Below are 23,581 nucleotides of genomic sequence, written 5' to 3'. Positions count from 1 at the left end.
CCATGTAAACCACGTCTACTGCACAGCCCTCATCTATCTTCTTGGTTACCCCTTCAAAAAACTCAATCAAATTCGTGAGACATGATTTTCCTCTCACAAAACCATGCTGACTGTTCCTAATCAGTCCCTGCCTCTCCAAATGCCCGTCGATCCTGTCTCTCAGAATACCCTCTAACAACTTACCCACTACAGATGTCAGGCTCACCGGTCTGTAGTTCCCAGGCTTTTCCCTGCCGCCTTTCTTAAACAAAGGCACAACATTTGCTACCCTCCAATCTTCAGGCACCTCACCTGTAGCTGTCGATGATTCAAATATCTCTGCTAGGGGACCCGCAATTTCCTCCTTCACCTCCCATCACGTCCTGGGATACATTTCATCAGGTCCCAGAGATTTATCTACCTTGATGCGCGTTAAGACTTCCAGCACCTCCCTCTCTGTAATATGTACACTCCTCAAGACATCACTATTTATTTCCCCAAGTTCCCTAACATCCATGCCTTTCTCAACCGTAAATACCGATGCGAAATATTCATTCAGGATCTCACCCATCTCTTGTGGTTCCGCACATAGATGACCTTGTTGATCCTTAAGAGGCCCTACTCTCTCCCTAGTTACTGTGTGCAGTTTTGGTCTCCTTACTTAAGAAAGGATATACTTGCCATAGAAGGGAGTGCAGTGAAGGTTCACTAGACTGATCCCTGGGATGGCAGGACTGTCGTATGAGGAGAGATTGGGTCGACCCGGCCTGTATTCACTCGAGTTTAGAAGAATGGGAGGGGATCTCATTGAAACATATAAAATTCTGACAGGGCTCAGCAGATTGGCTGGGGGGTCCAGAACGAGGGGTCACAGTCTCAGGACACGGGGTAGGACATTTAGGACTGAGATGAGGAGAAATTTCTTCACTCAGAGGGTGGTGAACCTGTGGAATTCTCTACCACAGAACGCTGTGGAGGCCAAGTCACTGAATATATTTAAGAAGGAGCTGGATAGATTCTTAGACACAAAAGGCATCATGGGGTACGGGGAGAGAGCGGGAATATGGTATTGAGATAGAGGATCAGCCATGATCATATTGAATGGCGGAGCAGGCTGCTCCTATTTTCTAGGTTTCTGTTTCCTAAACCAAGATGGCGTCAGGTGCATGTCATGCTGGAAACGCATGTGCTCATCCAAGAAGCCATCTTGGATGTCAGAGAGGCCGTGTAACGCCAAAACGACGAGCACTACACGGCCCAATTTAGCGTACAGAGTGTGGGGACTGTGTCACGCACGGGGCGCAGAGTGTGGGGACTGTGTCACGCACAGGGCGCAGAGTGTGGGGACTGTGTCACGCACAGGGCGCAGGGTGTGGGGACTGTGTCACGCACGGGGCGCAGGGTGTGGGGACCGTGTCACGCACGGGGCGCAGAGTGTGGGGACCGTGTCACGCACGGGGCGCAGTGTGTGGGGACCGTGTCACGCACGGGGCGCAGGGTGTGGGGACCGTGTCACGCACGGGGCGCAGGGTGTGGGGACTGTGTCACGCACGGGGCGCGGGGTGTGGGGACCGTGTCACGCACGGGGCGCGGGGACCGTGTCACGCACGGGGCGCAGGGTGTGGGGACCGTGTCACGCACGGGGCGCGGGGTGTGGGGACCGTGTCACGCACGGGGCGCGGGGTGTGGGGACTGTGTCACGCACGGGGCGCAGGGTGTGGGGACTGTGTCACGCACGGGGCGCAGAGTGTGGGGACCGTGTCACGCACGGGGCGCAGAGTGTGGAGACTGTGTTATCGTAGTCGATAAAGGTACACAGCACAGGAGGATGCTATTTGGCCCATCATGCCTGTGCCAGCTCTTTGAAAGGGCTATCCAATTGCTCCCATTCCCCTGCTGCTTCCCCATACCCCTGTAAATGTTATCACTTCAAGTATTTATCCAATTTTCTTTCGAAAGTTACTATTGAATCTGCTTCCATTTCCCTTTCAGACAGTGCTTTCCAGATCAGAACAACTTGCTACGTAAAAAAATGTTTCTTCATGTCGCCTCTGGCTCTTTTGCCGATCACCTTAAATCTGTGTCCTCTGGTTACCGACCCTCCTCTCACTGGAAACAGTTTCTCCTTATTTACTCTGTTAAAACCGTTCATGATTTTGAAACCTCTATCAAATCCCCCCTTAACCTTCTCTGTTCTAAGGAGAACAATCCCAGCTTCTCCAGTCTCTCCACATAACTCAAGACCCTCATCCCTGGCATTATTCTAGTAAATCTCCTCTGCACCCTCTCCAAGGCCTTGACATCCTTCCTAAAGTGCGGTGCCCAGAATTGGACACAATACTCCAGCTGAGGCCTAACCAGTGTTTTATAAAGGGTTTAGCATAACTTCCTTGCTTTTGTACTCTATGCCTGTATTAATAAATGTAAACAATTTTACAACACCAAGTTATAGTCCAACAAATTTATTTTAAATTCCACAAGCTTTCGGAGGCTTCCTCCTTCGTCAGGTGAACGGTGTGGAAATGAGATTTTCGAATCCTTCGCATTTTAAAATCACAGAACAATGCCTGGTGATTACTGCCCGTTGCCAAGGCAATCACAGTGAGCAGACAGAAAGGTGTCACCTAAAAAGGCCACCGAATATACAAACCCCCAAAAAAAGGAGAGAGAAGGAAGACAGTCAATGACAGTCTTCCTTCTCTCTCTCTCTCTTTTTTTTGGGGGGTTTGTATATTCGGTGGCCTTTTTAGGTGACACCTTTCTGTCTGCTCACTGTGATTGCCTTGGCAACGGGCAGTAATCACCAGGCATTGTTCTGTGATTTTAAAATGCGAAGGATTCGAAAATCTCATTTCCACACCGTTCACCTGACGAAGGAGGAAGCCTCCGAAAGCTTGTGGAATTTAAAATAAATTTGTTGGACTATAACTTGGTGTTGTAAAATTGTTTACAATTGTCAACCCCAGTCCATCACCGGCATCTCCACATCATGTATTAATAAAGCCCAGGATCCCATAAGCTTTTTTTAACAGCCTTCTCAACTTGTCCTGCCGTCTTCAAAGATTTGTGTACATACACCCCCAGGTCTCTCTGTTCCTGCACCCCCTTTAAAATTGTACCATTTATTTTATATTGCTTCTCCTCATTCCTCCTACCAAAATGTATCACTTCACACTTCTCTGTGTTAAATTCTATCTGCCATGTATCTGCCCATTTCACCAGTCTGTCTCTGTCCTCCTGAAGTCTGTTACTATCCTCCATATTGTTTACTACATTTTCGAGTTTCATGTCATCTGAAAACTTTGAAATTATACCCAAGTCCAGGTCATTAAAATATATCAAAAAGAGCAATGGTCCTAATACTGACCCCTGGGGAACACCACTGTATACTTCCCTCCAGTCTGAAAAAACACTACTCTCTGCTTTCTGTCCTTTAGCCAATTTTGTATCCACGCTGCCACTGTCCCTTTAATCCCATGGGCTTTAATTTTACTAACAAGTCTATTTTGTGGAATTTTATCAAACACCTTTTGAAAGTCCATATTCACAACATCAACCGCACGACCCTCATCAACCCTCTCCACTACTTCATCAAAGAATTCGATCAAGTTAATCAAACACGATTTGTCTTTAACAAATCTGACTTTATTAGCGCAGAGTATACACAGAATATCGTATGTGTACTGTGTTATTCACATATCATAGTGTGTGTACTGTGTTATTCACATATCATAGTGTGTGTGCTGTGTTATTCACATATCATAGTGTGTGTACTGTGTTATTCACATATCATAGTGTGTGTGCTGTGTTATTCACATATCATAGTGTGTGTGCTGTGTTATTCACATATCATAGTGTGTGTACTGTGTTATTCACATATCATAGTGTGTGTGCTGTGTTATTCACATATCATAGTGTGTGTACTGTGTTATTCACATATCATAGTGTGTGTGCTGTGTTATTCACATATCATAGTGTGTGTGCTGTGTTATTCACATATCATAGTGTGTGTGCTGTGTTATTCACATATCATAGTGTGTGTACTGTGTTATTCACATATCATAGTGTGTGTGCTGTGTTATTCACATATCATAGTGTGTGTACTGTGTTATTCACATATCATAGTGTGTGTGCTGTGTTATTCACATATCATAGTGTGTGTGCTGTGTTATTCACATATCATAGTGTGTGTACTGTGTTATTCACATATCATAGTGTGTGTACTGTGTTATTCACATATCATAGTGTGTGTGCTGTGTTATTCACATATCATAGTGTGTGTACTGTGTTATTCACATATCATAGTGTGTGTACTGTGTTATTCACATATCATAGTGTGTGTACTGTGTTATTCACATATCATAGTGTGTGTACTGTGTTATTCACATATCATAGTGTGTGTGCTGTGTTATTCACATATCATAGTGTGTGTGCTGTGTTATTCACATATCATAGTGTGTGTACTGTGTTATTCACATATCATAGTGTGTGTACTGTGTTATTCACATATCATAGTGTGTGTACTGTGTTATTCACATATCATAGTGTGTGTGCTGTGTTATTCACATATCATAGTGTGTGTGCTGTGTTATTCACATATCATAGTGTGTGTACTGTGTTATTCACATATCATAGTGTGTGTGCTGTGTTATTCACATATCATAGTGTGTGTGCTGGGCGACATGGACATGTTGGGCCGAAGGGCCTGTTTCCATGTTGTAAACTTCTATGATTCTATGTTATACACAGATTATAGAGTGTGCACTGTTATATAGAGAATAGTGTTTCTAATGTTATACACAGAGCGCAGTGTGTGTGCACTGTGTTGCACGCAGAGTATAGAGTGTGCACTGTGTTATTGCATCCACACATATTAAAAGAAGTTTAGTGAAGAGATAGCAGAGGCACTATTACATATGTATGAACACTCATTAGAAAAGGGAATAGTGCCAGAGGATTGGCGGACAGTTAATGTGATTCCTATATTTAAAAATGGAGATAAAACCAGTCCAGGGAACTATAGACCAGTTAGCTCAACATTGTTGGTAGGAAAGATAATGGAATCCTTACTCAAAGATGTAATAGAAAAACATCTAGAAACTGAAAATATAATAAAGAATAGTCAGCACGGATTTCAGAGGGGAAGGCCAGGCTTGACCAACTTTATTGGATTCTTGGAAGAATTAACAGAAAGGGTAGATGAGGGTAATGTAGTAGATGTAATATATTTAGATTTTCAAAAGGCCTTCGATAAGGTACTGCATTGTGGACTCATGACTAAGGTCAGAGCATGTGGAGTCAGGGGACAGGTAGCAGAATGGATAGCAAGCTGGCAACAAAACAGGAAACGGAGAGTAGGGGTTAAGGGTAGGTACTCAGACTGGTGGAAGGTGGGAAGTGGTGTTCCCCAGGGATCGGTGCTGGGACCACTGTTGTTCACCATTTACATCAACAATTTGGACTCAGGAATCGGAAGTACAATTTCAAAATTTGTGGATGACACCAAATTGGGAGGTGTAGTTAATAGAAAGGAAGAATGCATTAAAATGCAAGAGGAAATTAATTAAAGTTGCAGAATGGACGTGTAATTGGCAAATGTATTTCAATATAGATCAGTGTGAGGTGGTAGATTTTGGTAGGAAGAATAAGGGGGCCACACACTGCTTGGATAATAAGAGTAAACGGGGTAGAGGAACAAAGGATCTGGGGTACAGATACACAAATCACTAAAAGTAGCGACACAGGTTAATAAGGCCATAAAAAGGCAAATCAAGCACTGGGGTTCACTTCAAGAGGGATAGAATTGAAAAGCCGAGAAGTTATGTTAAACTTGTGTAGAACCTTGGTTAGACCACACTTGGAGCACTGTGAACAGTTCCGGTCTCCATATTATAAAAAGGATATAGAGGCACTGGAGAAGGTGCAAAAAAGATTCACAAGGATGATACCAGAACTGAGAGGATATAGTTATCAGGAAAGATAATGGGGCTCATTTCTCTAGAAGTCTTCAAGATCACGAAATGGTTTGATAGATAGGGTAGATATAGAGAAGATTTTTCTACTTGTGGGGGAGACCAGAACTAGATGTCATCAATATAAAATAGTCACTACAAATCCAATAGGGAATTCAGGAGAAACTTCTTTACCCAGAGAATGGTGAGAATGTGGAACTCACTCCTACAAGGAGTAGTTGAGGTGAATAGTGTAGATACATTTAAGGGGAAGCTGGATAAACACACGAGGGAGAAAGGAACAGAAGGACATGCTGATAGGGTGAGATGAAGTAGGGAGGGAGGAGGCTCGTGTGTACTGTGATACATATTGCATAGAGAGTGTGTACCGTGATATACACCGCGTGGAGGGTGTGTACCGTGATATACACCGCGTGGAGGGTGTGTACCGTGATATACACCGCGCGGAGAGTGTGTACCGTGATATACACCGCGTGGAGAGTGTGTACCGTGATATACACCGCGTGGAGAGTGTGTACCGTGATATACACCGCGTGGAGAGTGTGTACCGTGATATACACCGCGTGGAGAGTGTGTACCGTGATATACACCGCGTGGAGAGTGTGTACCGTGATATACACCGCGAGGAGAGTGTGTACCGTGATATACACCGCGCGGAGAGTGTGTACCGTGATATACACTGCGCGGAGAGTGTGTACCGTGATATACACCGCGAGGAGAGTGTGTACCGTGATATACACCGCGCGGAGAGTGTGTACCGTGATATACACCGCGCGGAGGGTGTGTACCGTGATATACACCGCGCGGAGAGTGTGTACCGTGATATACACCGCGCGGAGGGTGTGTACCGTGATATACACCGCGCGGAGGGTGTGTACCGTGATATACACCGCGCGGAGGGTGTGTACCGTGATATACACCGCGCGGAGGGTGTGTACCGTGATATACACCGCGTGGAGGGTGTGTACCGTGATATACACCGCGCGGAGGGTGTGTACCGTGATATACACCGCGCGGAGGGTGTGTACCGTGATATACACCGCGCGGAGGGTGTGTACCGTGATATACACCGCGTGATATAATTCCTCCTTCTCACTGGTCCCTTGGTTCCCTAGCATTTCTGGGAAGTTGCTTCATCCCTGTACTTTCTATTCTCCTCTAGGCTTTCTGCAGTATTTAGTTTTCTGTGACAGTCATGAGCTTTCTTTTTCTGCTTTATCTTGCCCCGTATACTTCTAGACAACCAGGGGGCTCTAGATTTGGCAGTGCCACCCTTTTTCTTTGAGGGGACGTGTCTGCATTGTACCCGTAGAATTTCACTTTTTAGTGCCTCCCACTGGCTTGCCACTGATTTCTCCTCAAGTAGTTGTGTCTAGTCCACTTCTGCCAAATCACCTCTTAGTTCTGTAAAATTTGCCTTCCCCCAATTTAAAACGTTTACTCCTGATTTAACTCTGTCCTTTTCCATAATAATGCTAAAACTAACTGAATTGTGGTCACTATCCCCAATATGATCACCCACTGTCACTTCACCCACTTGCCCATCTTCATTTCCCAGGACTAAATCTAGAATTGCAGCCCCTCTTGTTGGGCTTGTCACGTACTGGCTAAAAAAGTTCTCCTGGACACCGATCAAGAATTTTGCACCCTCTGTGCCCCTCACACTGTTTGAATCCCAGTTGATGTTCAGGTAGATGAAGTCCCTGACTATTATTGCCCTCTTATTTTTGCACTCAGAAATTTGCCTACATATTTGTTCTTCTATCTCCCTTTCGCTATTCGGGGGTCTATAGTCCACTCCTAGTAGTGTGACTGCCCCTTTTTTATTTCTTAGCTCAACCCATATGGCCTCGATTGATGATCCATTTAGCATATCATCCCTTGTCACAACTGTAATTGATTCTTTAACCAATAATGCTACCCCCCCTCCTTTTTTATCACCCACTCTATCCTGCCTGAAAACTCTATATCCAGGGATATTAAGCTGCCAATTATCCCCCTCTTTAAGCCAGGTTTCCGTTATAACAATGATATCATGCTGCTATGTGTCTATCTGTGCCCTTAGCTCATCTGCTTTGTTTGTAATACTCCTTGCATTGAAGTATATCCCCTTTAACCCCGTCAAATTCCTGTGCTGAACACTATTTAACCTTTGCTTCTTTTGCCTTTCCGAGTCGCTAACTACGTCACTAACTGCTTTTCTGCTTCCCGTTTCCTGGTCTGAATTTGTCCTATCTGTACCTGCCCTTTGGTTCCCATCCCCCTGCCATACTAGTTTAAACCCCCCCCCCAACAGAACCAGCAAATGCCCCCGCGAGGATATTGGTCCCGGTTCTGCTCGGGTGCAACCCGTCCAGCTTGTACAGGTCCCGCCTTTCCCAGAATCGGTCCCAATGCCTCAGGAATTTAAACCCCTCCCTCCTACACCATCTCTCAAGTCACACATTCAGCTGGCCTATTCTCCTATTTCTGCCCTCGTTAGCACTTGGCACTGGGAGTAATCCTGAGATTACTACCATAGAGGTCCTGCTTTTTAATTCATTTCCTAACTCCCTATATTCTGCTTGCAGGAACTCATCCCTTTTTTTACCGATGTCGTTGGTACCGATATGGACCACGACCTCTGGCTGTTCACCCTCCCCCTTCAGGATGTCCTACAGCCGCTCCGTGACATCCTTGACCCTAGCGCCAGGGAGGCAACTTACCATCCTGGAGTTATGTCTGTGGCCACGGAGGCACCTATCTGTTCCCTTTACGATAGAATCCCCTACACTATTGCTCTCCCATTCTTTTTCCTCCCTTCCTGTGCAGCTGACTCACTCGTGGTGCCACAGTCTTGGCTCTTGCTGCATTCCCCTGATAAGCTATCGCCCCCAACAATATCCAGAGCGGTATATCTGTTTGAGAGGGAGATGGCCCCAGGAGACTCCTGCTCTACCTGCCTAGTCCTTTTACTCTGCCTGGCGGTCACCCATTTCCATTCTGCCTGCGTAATCTTTACCTGCGGTGTGACCACCTCACTGAACGTGCTATCCACGATAGTCTCAGCATCACGGATGCTCCACAGTGAATCCACCCACAGCTCCAGCTCCGAAATACGGTTAGTCAGTAGCTGCAGCTGGACACACTTCCTGCACACATGGTCACCAGGGACACTGGTAGTGTCCATGACTTCCCACATAGTGCAGGAGGAGCATATCACGGGTGCGAGCTGTGCTGCCATGACTTGCCTTAGATTAAGCTCGTTAGTTACTCCCTTTAAGGAATTTACTCCTTTAAATTACTCTTAATTTAGAGAATGTTAACTAAAATAGGGACCTTGATTCACTAAAAAACGCTACTTGCTATAAGACTTGCAGACCTTCCCTTTCTTTTTACTTTAGTCACTGCATTGCGGAATAGTAGAAATACTCACCTGAACCTACTTACCAATCAGCTGCCTCCCCTGCGCCGCGTCACTTTTTCACATGTGACGTCACCTCTGGAACTCCACCGCTGGTCCCAGTTTATCCGCCTCCGATCTCCCTTAGCTCAGCTCTCCCGCTCTCGGGCCCTCCTTTATCCCCCTCCCTCCGATCTCCCTAAGCTCAGCTCTCCCGCTCTCGGGCCCTCCTTTATCCCCCTCCCTCCGATCTCCCTTAGCTCAGCTCTCCCGCTCTCGGGCCCTCCTTTATCCCCCTCCCTCCGATCTCCCTTAGCTCAGCTCTCCCGCTCTCGGGCCCTCCTTTATCCCCCTCCCTCCGATCTCCCTTAGCTCAGCTCTCCCGCTCTCGGGCCCTCCTTTATCCCCCTCCCTCCGATCTCCCTTAGCTCAGCTCTCCCGCTCTCGGGCCCTCCTTTATCCCCCACCCTCCGATCTCCCTTAGCTCAGCTCTCCCGCTCTCGGGCCCTCCTTTATCCCCCTCCCTCCGATCTCCCTAAGCTCAGCTCTCCCGCTCTCGGGCCCTCCTTTATCCCCCTCCCTCCGATCCCCCTCAGCTCAGCTCTCCCGCTCTCGGGCCCTCCTTTATCCGCCTCCGATCTCCCTAAGCTCAGCTCTCCCGCTCTCGGGCCCTCCTTTATCCCCCTCCCTCCGATCTCCCTTAGCTCAGCTCTCCCGCTCTCGGGCCCTCCTTTATCCCCCTCCGATCTCCCTTAGCTCAGCTCTCCCGCTCTCGGACCCTCCTTTATCCCCCTCCGATCTCCCTTAGCTCAGCTCTCCCGCTCTCGGGCCCTCCTTTATCCCCCTCCCTCCGATCTCCCTTAGCTCAGCTCTCCCGCTCTCGGGCCCTCCTTTATCCCCCTCCCTCCGATCTCCCTTAGCTCAGCTCTCCCGCTCTCGGGCCCTCCTTTATCCCCCTCCCTCCGATCTCCCTAAGCTCAGCTCTCCCGCTCTCGGGCCCTCCTTTATCCCCCTCCGATCTCCCTTAGCTCAGCTCTCCCGCTCTCGGGCCCTCCTTTATCCCCCTCCCTCCGATCTCCCTAAGCTCAGCTCTCCCGCTCTCGGACCCTCCTTTATCCCCCTCCGATCTCCCTTAGCTCAGCTCTCCCGCTCTCGGGCCCTCCTTTATCCCCCTCCGATCTCCCTAAGCTCAGCTCTCCCGCTCTCGGGCCCTCCTTTATCCCCCTCCCTCCGATCTCCCTTAGCTCAGCTCTCCCGCTCTCGGGCCCTCCTTTATCCCCCTCCCTCCGATCTCCCTTAGCTCAGCTCTCCCGCTCTCGGGCCCTCCTTTATCCCCCTCCCTCCGATCTCCCTAAGCTCAGCTCTCCCGCTCTCGGGCCCTCCTTTATCCCCCTCCGATCTCCCTTAGCTCAGCTCTCCCGCTCTCGGGCCCTCCTTTATCCCCCACCCTCCGATCTCCCTTAGCTCAGCTCTCCCGCTCTCGGGCCCTCCTTTATCCCCCACCCTCCGATCTCCCTTAGCTCAGTCTCCCGCTCTCGGGCCCTCCTTTATCCCCCTCCGATCTCCCTTAGCTCAGCTCTCCCGCTCTCAGGCCTTCCTCGTACACCGAGCGTAGAGCGTGTGCCGTGTCGTACACCGAGCGTAGAGCGTGTGCCGTGTCGTACACCGAGCGTAGAGCGTGTGCCGTGTCGTACACCGAGCGTAGAGCGTGTGCCGTGTCGTACACCGAGCGTAGAGCGTGTGCCGTGTCGTACACCGTGCACAGCGTGTGTGTAGTGTGTACCGTGTTATACGCAAAATATAGTGTGTACTGTGTTATACACAGAACGCAGTGAATGTACTGTTATCCAGAGTGTATACTTTGTTAGACGTGGAGCGCAGAGTGTATTGTTATGCAGTGTGTGTGCTGTGTATATGTACTGTTATACAGTGTTGTATACTTGTACTGTGTCCATTATTCTATATATAAACCAGTCACGATTAGATTCCAGTCTGTAACTCACTCCCTGGTATCTGTTATTCTATATATAAACCTCCCGAACCCCACGATTAGATTCCAGTCTGTAACTCACTCCCGGGTATCTGTTATTCTATATATAAACCTCCCGAACCCCACGATTAGATTCCAGTCTGTAACTCACTCCCGGGTATCTGTTATTCTATATATAAACCCCCCGAACCCCTCGATTAGATTCCAGTCTGTAACTCACTCCCGGGTATCTGTTATTCTATATATAAACCTCCCGAACCCCACGATTAGATTCCAGTCTGTAACTCACTCCCGGGTATCTGTTATTCTATATATAAACCTCCCAAACCCCACTATATATTCTATAAAGATGTTATATTTTCACTTTTATTCTGATCCTTAGGTTCATCATAAACCAGATTTACAGAAACTGTGGAAGTTGTGTGGTGCAGAAGGGCGGTGAAAGTTTAATTGGCTGCGATGATTCTCCAGACCTGCGGGCGGATGCGAGCAGCAGAGTGTGAGCTGGGTACCTGTGATTGAGCTATGCTCCACCATCATTCCATCACTTTCAGGGTCAAGTGATCTCCTCTCCGTTTGGTTTTACCTCCATGCTGATGTGAAATGGATAAAGGCCCAGTTATGACCTCACCATCTGGCACTGAGCTCAGTTGCTTGGATGGCTGTTAGTGATGAACGTTGAGCATAGGCTCCAGCCTTTGACCACTGGCCCTGACTCTCCAAGATACTTGGCAGCGGGACTCTCCCCCAGGGGCCGGAACTCTCTCCCCTGCAGACGGGTCCATCCCTCTGTCTCTGTGAGAGTCCAGCAGTGACTGTCCATATACCTGGTGGACCATTTCTGAAATCCCTTCACTTTGGGCTTGGAATGTGCCTGTGGTATCACGGCCAATTCCTGGAGTGAGGCTTCTCCTCACACACGCGCTTGTGATAGCTGCTGGTAACGAAGACTGTGTTTGTTTTGTGTGCACTCCAGGATGACTTATTAATGAACTATTTATTGCAATAAACATAAAGGAGCTGGCTGCATGTGCTGACAGTTCTTTAGTCACCAGATACAATCCTACAGTGTGCCACAGGTCCCGTGATGCACGATTTGCAATGCTGCCCACGTACCTCCTTTCTTTTGCTACAGCTATAAAAAGCCCTGCTTAGACCACATCTGGAGCACTGTGTACAGTTCTGGGCACCGCACCTTAGAAAGGACATATTGGCCTTGGAAGGAGTGCAGCGCAGATTCACCAGAATGTTACCAGGGCTAAAAGGATTAAATTATACGGAGAGATTACATAAACTAGGCTTGTATTCCCTGGAATACAGAAGGTTAAAGGGGTGATTTGATTGAGGTGTTTAGGATTTTGAAAGGAATTGATAGGGTGGATAAGAGAGAAACTTTTTCTGCTGGTGGGGAGTCTAGGACAAGGGGACAGAACCTTAAAATCAGAGCCAGGCCCTTGAGGAGAGAAGTTAGGAAACACTTCTTCCCACAAAGGGTGGAACTCTCTCCCACAAAAGGCAGTCGATGCGAGCTCAATTAATAATTTTAAATCAGAGATCAATAGATTTTTGCTGGCCAAGGGTTTAAGGGATATGGAGCCAAGGTGAGTGGATGGAATTAGGTCACAGATCAGCCTTGATTTCACTGAATGGCAGAACAGGCTCGAGGGGCTGAATTATATTCTCCTGTTCCTATGTTCTGTTTGGCCCTGTTTTATCAGTCCTTCACCTGGGCAGCAAGTGCTGTGCAGATTGGAGGCAGAATAGTGCAGCACTGAGTAAAGTTGTCTGTCACTGCAGCTAATCCTAAAGTTCAGACAACAATTTATCACTGGGGTCCGTGTATGTACACATGCAGGGCCCAGTCTCCGATTGGAGGGTTTACCCCCACCACCCATGTCCTGAAAGGAGACGATGAACCAGGTATTAGTGGGTTTTATTATATTAGATGTGGTGGTCGTCAGGGTTGTAGAGTTCACTCATCAGCCGGTAGATATAAGAGGGGGCGTTCCCCCCGATGTTGGAGATGAACAGGGTGATGAGCTCCGGGGGGACGTAATCGAACACAGGACAGTGAACACTCACTTTGGACAGAATCTCACCTGCAGAAAACAAACCAGGAGAAACTGCAGTTAGATGAGATTGGGAAAGACGGATACTGAACAGCTAACACAGTGAAAACATTCCACTGGGAATGTGCTGAGTGTGAGAATTAGGTGCAGATCAAAGAATTACAGATTAATACTGGGCGGGGCAAAAAAGGAACCGCCCGAGGAATCGAAACAAGGCGAGGAGTGCCGAAGGGAGGTCAGTAAATATTTAGTTCATCATTTAGTGTTTAAGTGGTTACTGGGGGTAAAAGGAGAGGGAGCAGTGACCAAGAGCAGGGCGGGGATATAACGGAGGGGAACCAGTGACCGAGAGCAGGGCGGGGATATAACGGAGAAGGAGGAGTGACCGAGAGCAGGGCAGGGATATAAAGGAGGGGAACCAGTGACCGAGAGCAGGGCGGGGATATAAAGGAGAGGGAGCAGCGACCGAGAGCAGGGCGGGGATATAAAGGAGGGGAACCAGTGACCGAGAGCAGGGCGGGGATATAACGGAGAGGGAGGAGTGACCGAGAGCAGGGCAGGGATATAGAGGGGAACCAGTGACCGAGAGCAGGGCGGGGATATAAAGGAGGGGAACCAGTGACCGAGAGCAGGGCGGGGATATAAAGGAGAGGGAGCAGCGACCGAGAGCAGGGCGGGGATATAAAGGAGGGGAACCAGTGACCGAGAGCAGGGCGGGGATATAACGGAGAGGGAGGAGTGACCGAGAGCAGGGCAGGGATATAGAGGGGAACCAGTGACCGAGAGCAGGGCGGGGATATAAAGGAGGGGAACCAGTGACCGAGAGCAGGGCGGGGATATAAAGGAGAGTGACCAGTGACCGAGAGCAGGGCGGGGATATAAAGGAGGGGAACCAGAGACCAAGAGCAGGGTGGGGATATAAAGGAGAGGGAGCAGCGACCAAGAGCAGGGTGGGGATATAAAGGAGAGTGACCAGCGACCGAGAGCAGGGCGGGGATATAAAGGAGAGGGAGCAGCGACCGAGAGCAGGGTGGGGATATAAAGGAGAGGGACCAGAGACCAAGAGCAGGGTGGGGATATAAAGGAGAGGGAGCAGCGACCAAGAGCAGGGTGGGGATATAAAGGAGAGTGACCAGCGACCGAGAGCAGGGCGGGGATATAAAGGAGAGGGAGCAGCGACCGAGAGCAGGGTGGGGATATAAAGGAGAGGGACCAGAGACCGAGAGCAGGGCGGGGATATAAAGGAGGGGGACCAGAGACCAAGAGCAGGGTGGGATGTCGAATCAGTATGGGTGGAGCTAAGAAATAACAAAGGGCAGAAAACACTGTTGGGATTAGTTTACAGGCCCCCTAACAGTAGTTATAGTATTGGACAGAGTATAAATCAGGAAATTAGAGGAGCATGTAACAAGGGTAATGCAATAATCATGGGGGACTTTAATCTTCATATAGACTGGGCAAATCAAATTGGCAAAAGTAGTTTGGAGGACGAGTTCATGGAATGCATTCAAGAGAGTTTTCTAGAACAATATTTTGAGGAACCAACTAGTGAACAGGCTATTTTAGATCTAGTATGTGTAATGAGACAGGATTAATTAGTAATCTTATAATAAAGGATCCTCTGGGGAAGAGTGATCATAATATGCTGGAATTTCACATTGAGTTTGAGAGTGATGTCGTTAAGTCCAAAACTAGAGTCTTAAATTGAAACAAAGCCATTTACACAGGTATGAGGGGCGAGTTGGCTAAGGTAGATTGGGAAATTAGATTAAAAGATATGACTGTAGATAAGCAATGGCAAACATTTAAAGAAATAATTCATAATTCGCAACAAATATACATTCCCTAAAGGAATAAAAACTCCACGGGAAAAGTGATCCAGCCCTGGCTAACTAGAGAAGTTAAGGATCGTATTAGATTAAAAGAAGAGGCTTATAATGTTGCCAAAAAGAGTAGCAAGCCTGAGGATTGGGAGAGTTTTAGAAATCAGCAAAGGATGACCAAGAAATTGAATATGAGAGTAAACTAACAAGAAATATAAAAACAGATTGTAAGAGTTTCTACAAGTATATAAAAAGGAAGAGATTAGCGAAAGTAAACATTGGTCCCTGAGAGGCTGAGACAGGAGAAATTATAATGGGGAATCCGGAAATGGCAGAGACGTTAAACAAATATTTTGTATCTGTCTTCACAGTAGAAGACACAAAAAACATAACAGGAATAGTGGGGAACCAAGGGTGTAATGAGAGTGAGGAACTTAAAACAATTAATATTAGTAAAGAAAAAGTACTGGAGAAACTAATGGGACTAAAAGCCGACAAATCCCCTGGACCTGATGGCCGACATCCTAGGGTTCTAAAAGAGGTGGCTGCAGAGATAGTGGATGCATTGGTTTTGATCTTCCAAAATTCCCAAGATTCTAGAACGGTTCCTGTGGATTGGAAGGCAGCAAATGTAACCCCACTATTCAAGAAAGGAGGGAGAAAGAAAACAGGGAACTACAGGCCAGTTAGCCTGACATCAGTAGCAGGGAAAATTCTGGAATCCATTATTAAGGAAGTGGTGACAGGGCACTTAGAAAATCATAATATGATCAGGCAGAGTCAAGACTGTTTTATGAAAGGGAAATCGTGTTTGACAAATCTATTAGAATTCTTTGAGGGTGTAACTAGCAGGGTAGATAAAGGGGAACCAGTGGATGTCGTATATTTGGATTTACAAAAGGCATTTGATAAGGTGCCACATAAAAGGTTGTTACATAAGATAAGGGCTCATGAGGTTGGGGGTAATATATTTGCATGGATAGAGGATTGGTTAAAGGACAAAACAGAGAGTAGGGATAAACAGGTCATTCTCAGGTTGTCAGGCTGTAACTAGTGGGGTACCGCAGTGATCGGTGCTTGGGCCTCAGCTATTTACAATCTATATTAATGACTCAGATGAAGGGACCGAGTGTAATGTATCCAAATTTGCTGACGATACAAAGCTAGGTGGGAAAGTAAGCAGTGAGGAGGATGCAAAGAGTCTGCAAATGGATATAGACAGGTTAAGATAGTGGGTGAGAAGGCGGCAGATGGAGAATAATGTGGGGAAATGTGAAATTATCCACTTTGGTCGGAATAGAAAAGCAGAATATTTTTTAAGGTGAGAGACTATGAAATGTCAGTAGAGGGATTTGGGTATCCTTGTACTTTTTTTAATTCGTTCATGGGATGTGGGTGCTGCTGGCAAGACTACCATTTATTGCCCATCCCTAACTGCCCTCGAGAAGGTGGGAATGAGCCGCCTTCTTGAACCGCTGCAGTCCGTGTGATTCAGCGATGGTAATGCCGTTGAATGTCAAGGGGAGGTGGTTAGACTCTCTCGAGATGTTCATTGCCTGGCACTTGTCTGGCGTTAATGTTACTTGCCACTTATCAGCCCAAGCCTGGATGTTGTCCAGGTCTTGCTGCATGCTGGCATGGACTGCTTCATTATCTGAATCACAGAAAGTTAACATGCAGATACAGTGCTATTAGGAAGGGAGTTCCAGGATTTTGACCCAACGACGATGAAGGAACGGCGATATATTTCCAAGTCGGGATGGTGTGAGACTTGGAGGGGAACGTGCAGGTGGTGTTGTTCCCATGTGCCCTTGTCCTTCAAGGTGGTAGAGGTCGCGGGTTTAGGAGGTGCTATCGAAGAAGCCTTGGCGAGTTGCTGCAGTGCATCCTGTGGATGGTACACACTGCAGCCACTGTGCGCCGGTGAAGGGAGTGAATGTTTAGGGTGGTGGATGGGGTGCCAATCAAGCAGGCTGCTTTGTCCTGGATGGTGTCGAGCTTCTTGAGTGTTGTTGGAGTTGCACTCATCCAGGCAAGTGGAGAGTATTCCATCACACTCCTGACTTGTGCCTTGTGGAAAGCCTTTGGGGAGTCAGGAGGTGAGTCACTCGCCACAGAATACCCAGCCTCTGACCTGTTCTTGTAGCTACAGTATTTATATGGCTGGTCCAGTTAAGTTTCTGGTCAATGGTGACCCCCAGGATGTTGATGGTGGGGGATTCGGCGATGGTAATGCCATTGAATGTCAAGGGGAGGTGGTTAGTCTCTCTCTCATTGGAGATGGTCATTGCCTGGCACTTATCTGGCGTGAATGTTACTTGCCACTTATCAGCCCAAGCCTGGATGTTGTCCAGGTCTTGCTGCATGCAGGCATGGACTGCTTCATTATCTGAATCACAGAAAGTTAATATGCAGGTACAGCAAGCAGTTAGGAAGACAAATGGTATATTGGCCTTTACTGCAAGGGGGTTGGAGTATAAGAGTAAGGAAGTCTTGCCGCGATTGTACAGGGCTCTGGTGAGAGGTCACCTGGAGTACTGAGTAGTTTTGGTCTCCTTACCTAAAGAAGAATATACTTGCCTTAGAGGGGGTGCAACGAAGGTTCACTAGATTGATTCCTGGGATGAGAGGGTTGTCCTATGAGAAGAGATTGAGTAGAATGGGACTATACTCTCTGGAGTTTAGAAGAATGAGAGGTGATCGCACTGAAACTTATAAAATTCTTCGAGGGCTTGACAAGGTAGATGCTGAGAGGATGTTTCCCCTGGCTGGAGTATCTGGAACTGGGCATGGTTGCAGGACAAGGGGTCGGCCATTTAAGACTGAGATGAGGAGGAATTTCTTCCCGCAGAGGGTTGTGAATCTTTGGAATTCTCTACCCCAGAAGGCTGAGAATGCTCAGTCATTGAGCATATTCAAGACTGGCGGAATGGGGGAGCAGGCTCGAGGGACCATATGTCCTGCTCCTGCTCCTGCTCATGTTCTTAGGTAGTCCTTCACCCACCTGGAGGTTGAGGGGAGCCTCCCTCTCCTGCCCCAGGCACCAACCCCACATACCAGGGCCTGTCAATCCAACTGAGCTTTTCCAGGCTCAGGATCAGCCCAACTCTCTTCTTGTGACTAGCTCTTTGGGGTTGAGAGCCCACAACACAATGACCCTGAGAGACCCTTCCCCAGACAGTCAGTCACATTAACCAGATATAAAACTTGGCAATGTAGTAAACAATGAGGAGGATAGTAGCAGACTTCAGGAGGACAGAGACAGACTGGTGAAATGGGCAGACACATGGCAGATGCAAGTTAATGTGGATAAGTGTGAAATGATGCACTTTGGGAGGAACATGGAGAGACAATATAATCTAAATGGTTCTATTTTGAGGGGGGTGCAAGAGCAGAGGGACCTGGGGGGCATATTCACAAATCATTGATGGCGGCAGGGCAAGTTGATAAGGGGGTTAAGAAAGTGTATGGGATACTTGGCTTTGTAAATAGGGGCACTGAATACAAAAACAAGGAAGTTATGCTAAACCTTTACAAATCACTGGTTAGGCCTCACCTGGAATATTGTGTCAAATTCTGGGCACCACACTTTAGGAAGGATGTCAAGGCCTTGGAGAGGGTGCAGAGGAGATTTACTAGAATGGTACCAGGGATGAGGGACTTCAGTTATATGGAGAGACTGGAGAAGCTGGGATTGTTCTCCTTAGAGCAGAGAAGGTTAAGGGGAGATTTAATAGAGGTGTTCAAAATCATGAGGGGTTTTGATAGAGTAAATAAGGAGAAACTGTTTCCAGTGGCAAGTGGGTCAGTAACCAGAGGACACAGATTTTTTCACAGAGGGTTGTTAAGATCTGAAACACACTCCCTGAAAGGATGGTGGAATCAGATCCCATGGAAACTGTCAAAAGGCAATTGGACATGTGGGAGAAGAGGAATAATTTGCAGGGCTACGGGGAAAGAGCTGGGGAGTGGGACTACATTGGGCAGCTCTTTCAAAGAGCCAGCACAGGCATGATGGGTTGAATGGCCTGCTTCTGTGCTGTAAGAATCTGTGATTCTAACCCTTCCCTAGTCAGAGTGTAATACATGTCAGTGCATGTTACAGGACACTTGATCGAGCAGTTAAGTATGAACCCCAGGGGCAGTGTGCTCCTCTGCTGCTGAATCAGGGCGATGCAGCAGTGCCTTATTAGACCAGGAAACCAGACACTGCTCCAAAACCAACGGCAATTTGATCCCACACTGTCCCAAGATGTGGTCTCTGAAGTTCCTGGTTCACTATGGTGTGGGCTGAGATGTCGGGTATTGCAAGAGATCTTCATCAGAGACCACAGGTGACTCCAGTGCAGAGGAGCTGATCCCTGGGCTGCACAGACCAGGGCGTCACCGGGAAATGGTATTAACGGTGTGAATTAACTCACAGGACGAGGCTCACAACGCATAGAGCAAACACAAGAGCAGCCTGCCCTCTGCATTAATGGGACCACACAGAATGCTGCTGACTGAGACCCGGTGAGGATTCTCTAACTGGGGACACTTACCTTCAGTGAAGGGAAGCACTTCCTGCGGTGAAACAAACTTGTGAAACGTATTCTCCTCGTTGGGGAACTGCAAACGAGAAACAGATTAACGAATGCAAATTAACCAGGAAACAGAACCATATCCTCGCCCTCACTATGGGTCACTGCAGGGAGCAGAGGATCGGGAGTTTACATATTTCTTAGACTTCATCAATGGAGAGAGGAGGAAAATATCATCGTTAAGAATTCATGAGCCCGAGTGAGTGGGATGAGAGACAAGTGTTTCCACTTGTGAATGGAGAGGATAATTGGATTTACCTGGATCTTTTTTATTCATTCTCAGGATGTGGGCATCGCTGGCAAGGCCAGCATTTATTGCCCATCCCTAATTGCCCTTGAGGTGGTGTGAGCCTCTTTCTTGAACCGCTGCAGTCCGTGTGGTGAAGGTTCTCCCACAATGCTGTTAGCAAGGGAGTTCCAGGATTTTGATCCAGCAACGATGAAAGAACGGCGATATATTTCCAAGTCAAGATGGTGCTTTTTCCTGGATGGTGTCGAGCTTCTTGAGTGTTGTTGGAGCTGCACTCATCCAGGCAAGTGGAGATTATTCCATCACACTATTGACTTGTGCCTTGTAGATGGTGGAAAGGCTTTGGGGAGTCAGGAGGTGAGTTACTCGCCGCAGAATACCCAGCCTCTGACCTGCTCTTGTAGCCACAGTATTTATGTGGCTGGTCCAGTTAAGTTTCTGGTCAATGGTGACCCCCAGGATGTTGATGGTGGGGGATTCGTTGATGGTAATGCCGTTGAATGTCAAGGGGAGGTGGTTAGACTCTCTCTTGTTGGAGATGGTCATTGCCTGGCACTTGTCTGGCGCGAATGTTACTTGCCACTTATGAACCCAAGCCTGGATGTTGTCCAGGTCTTGCTGCATGCTGGCATGGACTGCTTCATTATCTAAGGGGTTGCGAATGGAACTGAACACTGTGCAATCATCAGCGAACATCCCCATTTCTGACCTTATGATGGAGGAAAGGTCATTGAATCATAGAAATTAAGAGCAAGACTAGGCCATTCGGCCCTTCGGCCTGCTCCGCCATTCAAAATGATCATGGCTGATCGTCTAACTCAGTACCCTGTTCCCGCTTTTTCCACATTGTCAGGTCATTGATGAAGCAGCTGAAGATGGCTGGGCCTAGGACACTGCGCTAAGGAACTCCTGCAGCAATGTCCTGGGGCTGAGATGACTGGCATCCAACAACCACTACCATCTTCCTTTGTGACCAGCAGCAACAGTGCTGGTTACACAAAAAGCTCAGATTTCAAACCTTTAATGGTGAATCATGTGAGGGAGGTGATGTGTCACTCTCAAACACTCCTAGGGCAGGTACAGCACAGGTTAGATACAGAGTAAAGCTCCCTCTACACTGTCCCATCAAACACTCCCAGGGCAGGTACAGCACAGGTTAGATACAGAGTAAAGCTCCCTCTACACTGTCCCATCAAACACTCCCAGGGCAGGTACAGCACAGGTTAGATACAGAGTAAAGCTCCCTCTACACTGTCTCATCAAACACTCCCAGGGCAGGTACAGCACAGGTTAGATACAGAGTAAAGCTCCCTCTACACTGTCTCATCAAACACTCCCAGGGCAGGTACAGGGTTAGATACAGAGTAAAGCTCACTCTACACCGTCCCATCAAACACTCCCAGGGCAGGTATAGCACAGGTTAGATACAGAGTAAAGCTACCTCTTTTACACAGCAAGTGGTTAGGATCTGGAATGCACTGCCCGAGGGGATGGTGGAAGCAGATTCAATCATGGCCTTCAAAAGGGAACTGGGTAATACATGAAAGGAAAAAGTTTGCAGGGCTACGGGGATAGGTTGGGGGAGTGGGACTAGCTGGATTGCTCGTGCACTGAACTGGTGCGGACTCGATGGGCCAAATGGCCTCCTTCCGTGCTGTAACCTTTCTATGACTCTACACTGTCCCATCAAACACTTAATATAGATAAGTGTGAGGTGGTACATTTTGGTAGGAAGAATAAGGAGGCCACATACTGATTGGATAATAAGAGTCTAAATGGGGTAGAGATACACAAATCACTAAAAGTAGTGACACAGGTTAATAAGGCCATAAAAAGGCAAATCAAGCACTGGGGTTCACTTCTAGAGGGATAGAATTGAAAAGCAGAGAAGTTATGTTAAACTTGTATAGAACCTTGGTTAGACCACACTTGGAGCACTGTGAACAGTTCTGATCTCCATATTATAAAAAGGATATAAAGGCACTGGAGAAGGTACATTGAAACTACAGCACTGGGACAGGCCATTCGGCCCAACTGGTCTATCCCGGTGTTTATGCTCCACACGAGTCTCCTCCCTCCCTACTTCATCTCACCCTATCACCCTATCCTTCTATTCCTTTCTCCCTCATGTGTTTATCTTGTTTTCCCTTAAATGTATCTACACTATTCACCTCAACTACTCCTTGTGGGAGCGAGTTCCACATTCTCACCACTCTCTGGGTAAAGAAGTTTCTCCTGAATTCCCTATTGGATTTATTAGTGACTATCTTATATTTATGGCCTCTAGTTTTGGACTCCCCACAAGTGGAAACATTTTCTCTACATCTACCCTATCAAACCCCTTTCATAATCTTAAAGACCTCTATCAGGTCACCCCTCAGTCTTCTCTTTTCCAGAGAGAAGAGCCCCAGCCTGTTGAGAAGTGCTGGGGAGTTATCCCCAGTGTCCTGGACAATATTTGTCCCTCAACCAACACCTAAAAACAGATGATCTGGTCATTATCATGACTCTGTTTCCTACATCACAACAGTGACTGCACTTCAAAAGTACTTCATTGGCTGTGAAGTGTTTTGGGACGACCTGAGAAAGATGTTGTAGAAATGGGTGACCTCCCTCTCATTAGGTTAAAGCTGAGGAGAAATCATCCGACTGGGAGCTGGTAACCTACCTGTGGGCACAGTTTAAACATGGCAGCACAGACTATAACGGGCGTGGAGTGGTGCCCGGCTGCGAGGGCGAGTGCGTGCGCCCCGTTCACGGCCCTTAGTCCACCATTAGCGAGGATGGTTTTAGTGCCGATGATCACCTGCAGAAACAGCACGGGGTGAGTACAGGTACCTCACATACAGTTCCCTCCACGCAGCCCCCCCCACCCCGGTGAACCTCTCCCCCACCCCACAACGGTGAACACCCCGGCCCCCAACCTCCCCCGGTGAACCTCTCCCCCCCCCCTCCCCGGTGAACCTCTCCCCCCCCTCCCCCCCCCCGGTGAACCTCTCCCCCCCCCCCTCCCCCCGGCCCCTCTCCCCCCCCCCGGTGAACCTCTCCCCCCCCTCCCCCCGGCCCCTCTCCCCCCCTCCCCCCGGCCCCTCCCCCCCCCCCCCCCCCGGTGAACCTCCCCCCCCCTCCCCCTGGCCCCTCCCCCCGGCCCCTCTCCCCCCCCGGTGAACCTCTCCCCCCCCCCACCCCGGTGAACCTCTCCCCCCGGCCCCCTCCCCCCCCAGTGAACCTCTCCCGCCCCCCCCCACAACGGTGAACACCCCGGCCCCCCCACCACACCCTCCCCCCCTCCCCCCCCCCCGGTGAACTTCTCCCCCCCCCCCGACGAACACCCGCGCCCCAGTGAACACCGTGGCCCCACCCCTCAATTAACCCCGCGGCCCGCGCCCCCCCCCCCCGCAGTGACACCCCAGCCCTAGGGCCATTACCTTGTTGACCCGAGACATGACGGCGAAGATGGCAGCGTCGGTAATAACAGTTGTTTCAATCCCGGCCTCAGACAAAGCGACGGCCATCTGGTGACCCTAGAACCCAGA

The 23,581-nt window shown here is 48.4% G+C and overlaps 2 protein-coding genes across 2 annotated transcripts in view; one reads left to right on the top strand and one right to left on the bottom strand.

Moving 5' to 3' along the window:
* Positions 1 to 12,352, top strand: part of mlh3 (mutL homolog 3 (E. coli)) — a 101,781-nt gene extending 89,429 nt beyond the window's left edge. The window contains exon 12 of the mRNA XM_067992199.1: positions 11,706 to 12,352. Coding sequence (XP_067848300.1) covers positions 11,706 to 11,765 — 60 coding nt within the window. The 3' untranslated portion in view covers positions 11,766 to 12,352. The remainder of the gene's footprint in view (positions 1 to 11,705) is intronic.
* Positions 12,353 to 13,240: 888 nt separating this feature from the next.
* LOC137326754 (translation initiation factor eIF2B subunit beta-like) lies at positions 13,241 to 23,567 on the bottom strand. Its single transcript, XM_067992136.1, has 4 exons — positions 23,474 to 23,567; positions 22,714 to 22,851; positions 19,757 to 19,823; positions 13,241 to 13,422 (listed from the first exon to the last, which is right to left on the bottom strand). Exons 1-4 carry the CDS (start codon positions 23,558 to 23,560, stop codon positions 13,265 to 13,267), a joined length of 450 nt encoding a protein of 149 aa, XP_067848237.1. The 5' UTR covers positions 23,561 to 23,567; the 3' UTR covers positions 13,241 to 13,264.
* Between the last annotated feature and the right edge of the window lie 14 nt (positions 23,568 to 23,581).

Source organism: Heptranchias perlo, chromosome 10 (genome assembly GCF_035084215.1).
Source record: "Heptranchias perlo isolate sHepPer1 chromosome 10, sHepPer1.hap1, whole genome shotgun sequence".
Taxonomy (NCBI): Eukaryota; Metazoa; Chordata; class Chondrichthyes; order Hexanchiformes; family Hexanchidae; genus Heptranchias; species Heptranchias perlo.
Note: the sequence above shows the minus strand (reverse complement) of the source record. Positions and strands in the feature narration are given on the sequence as shown.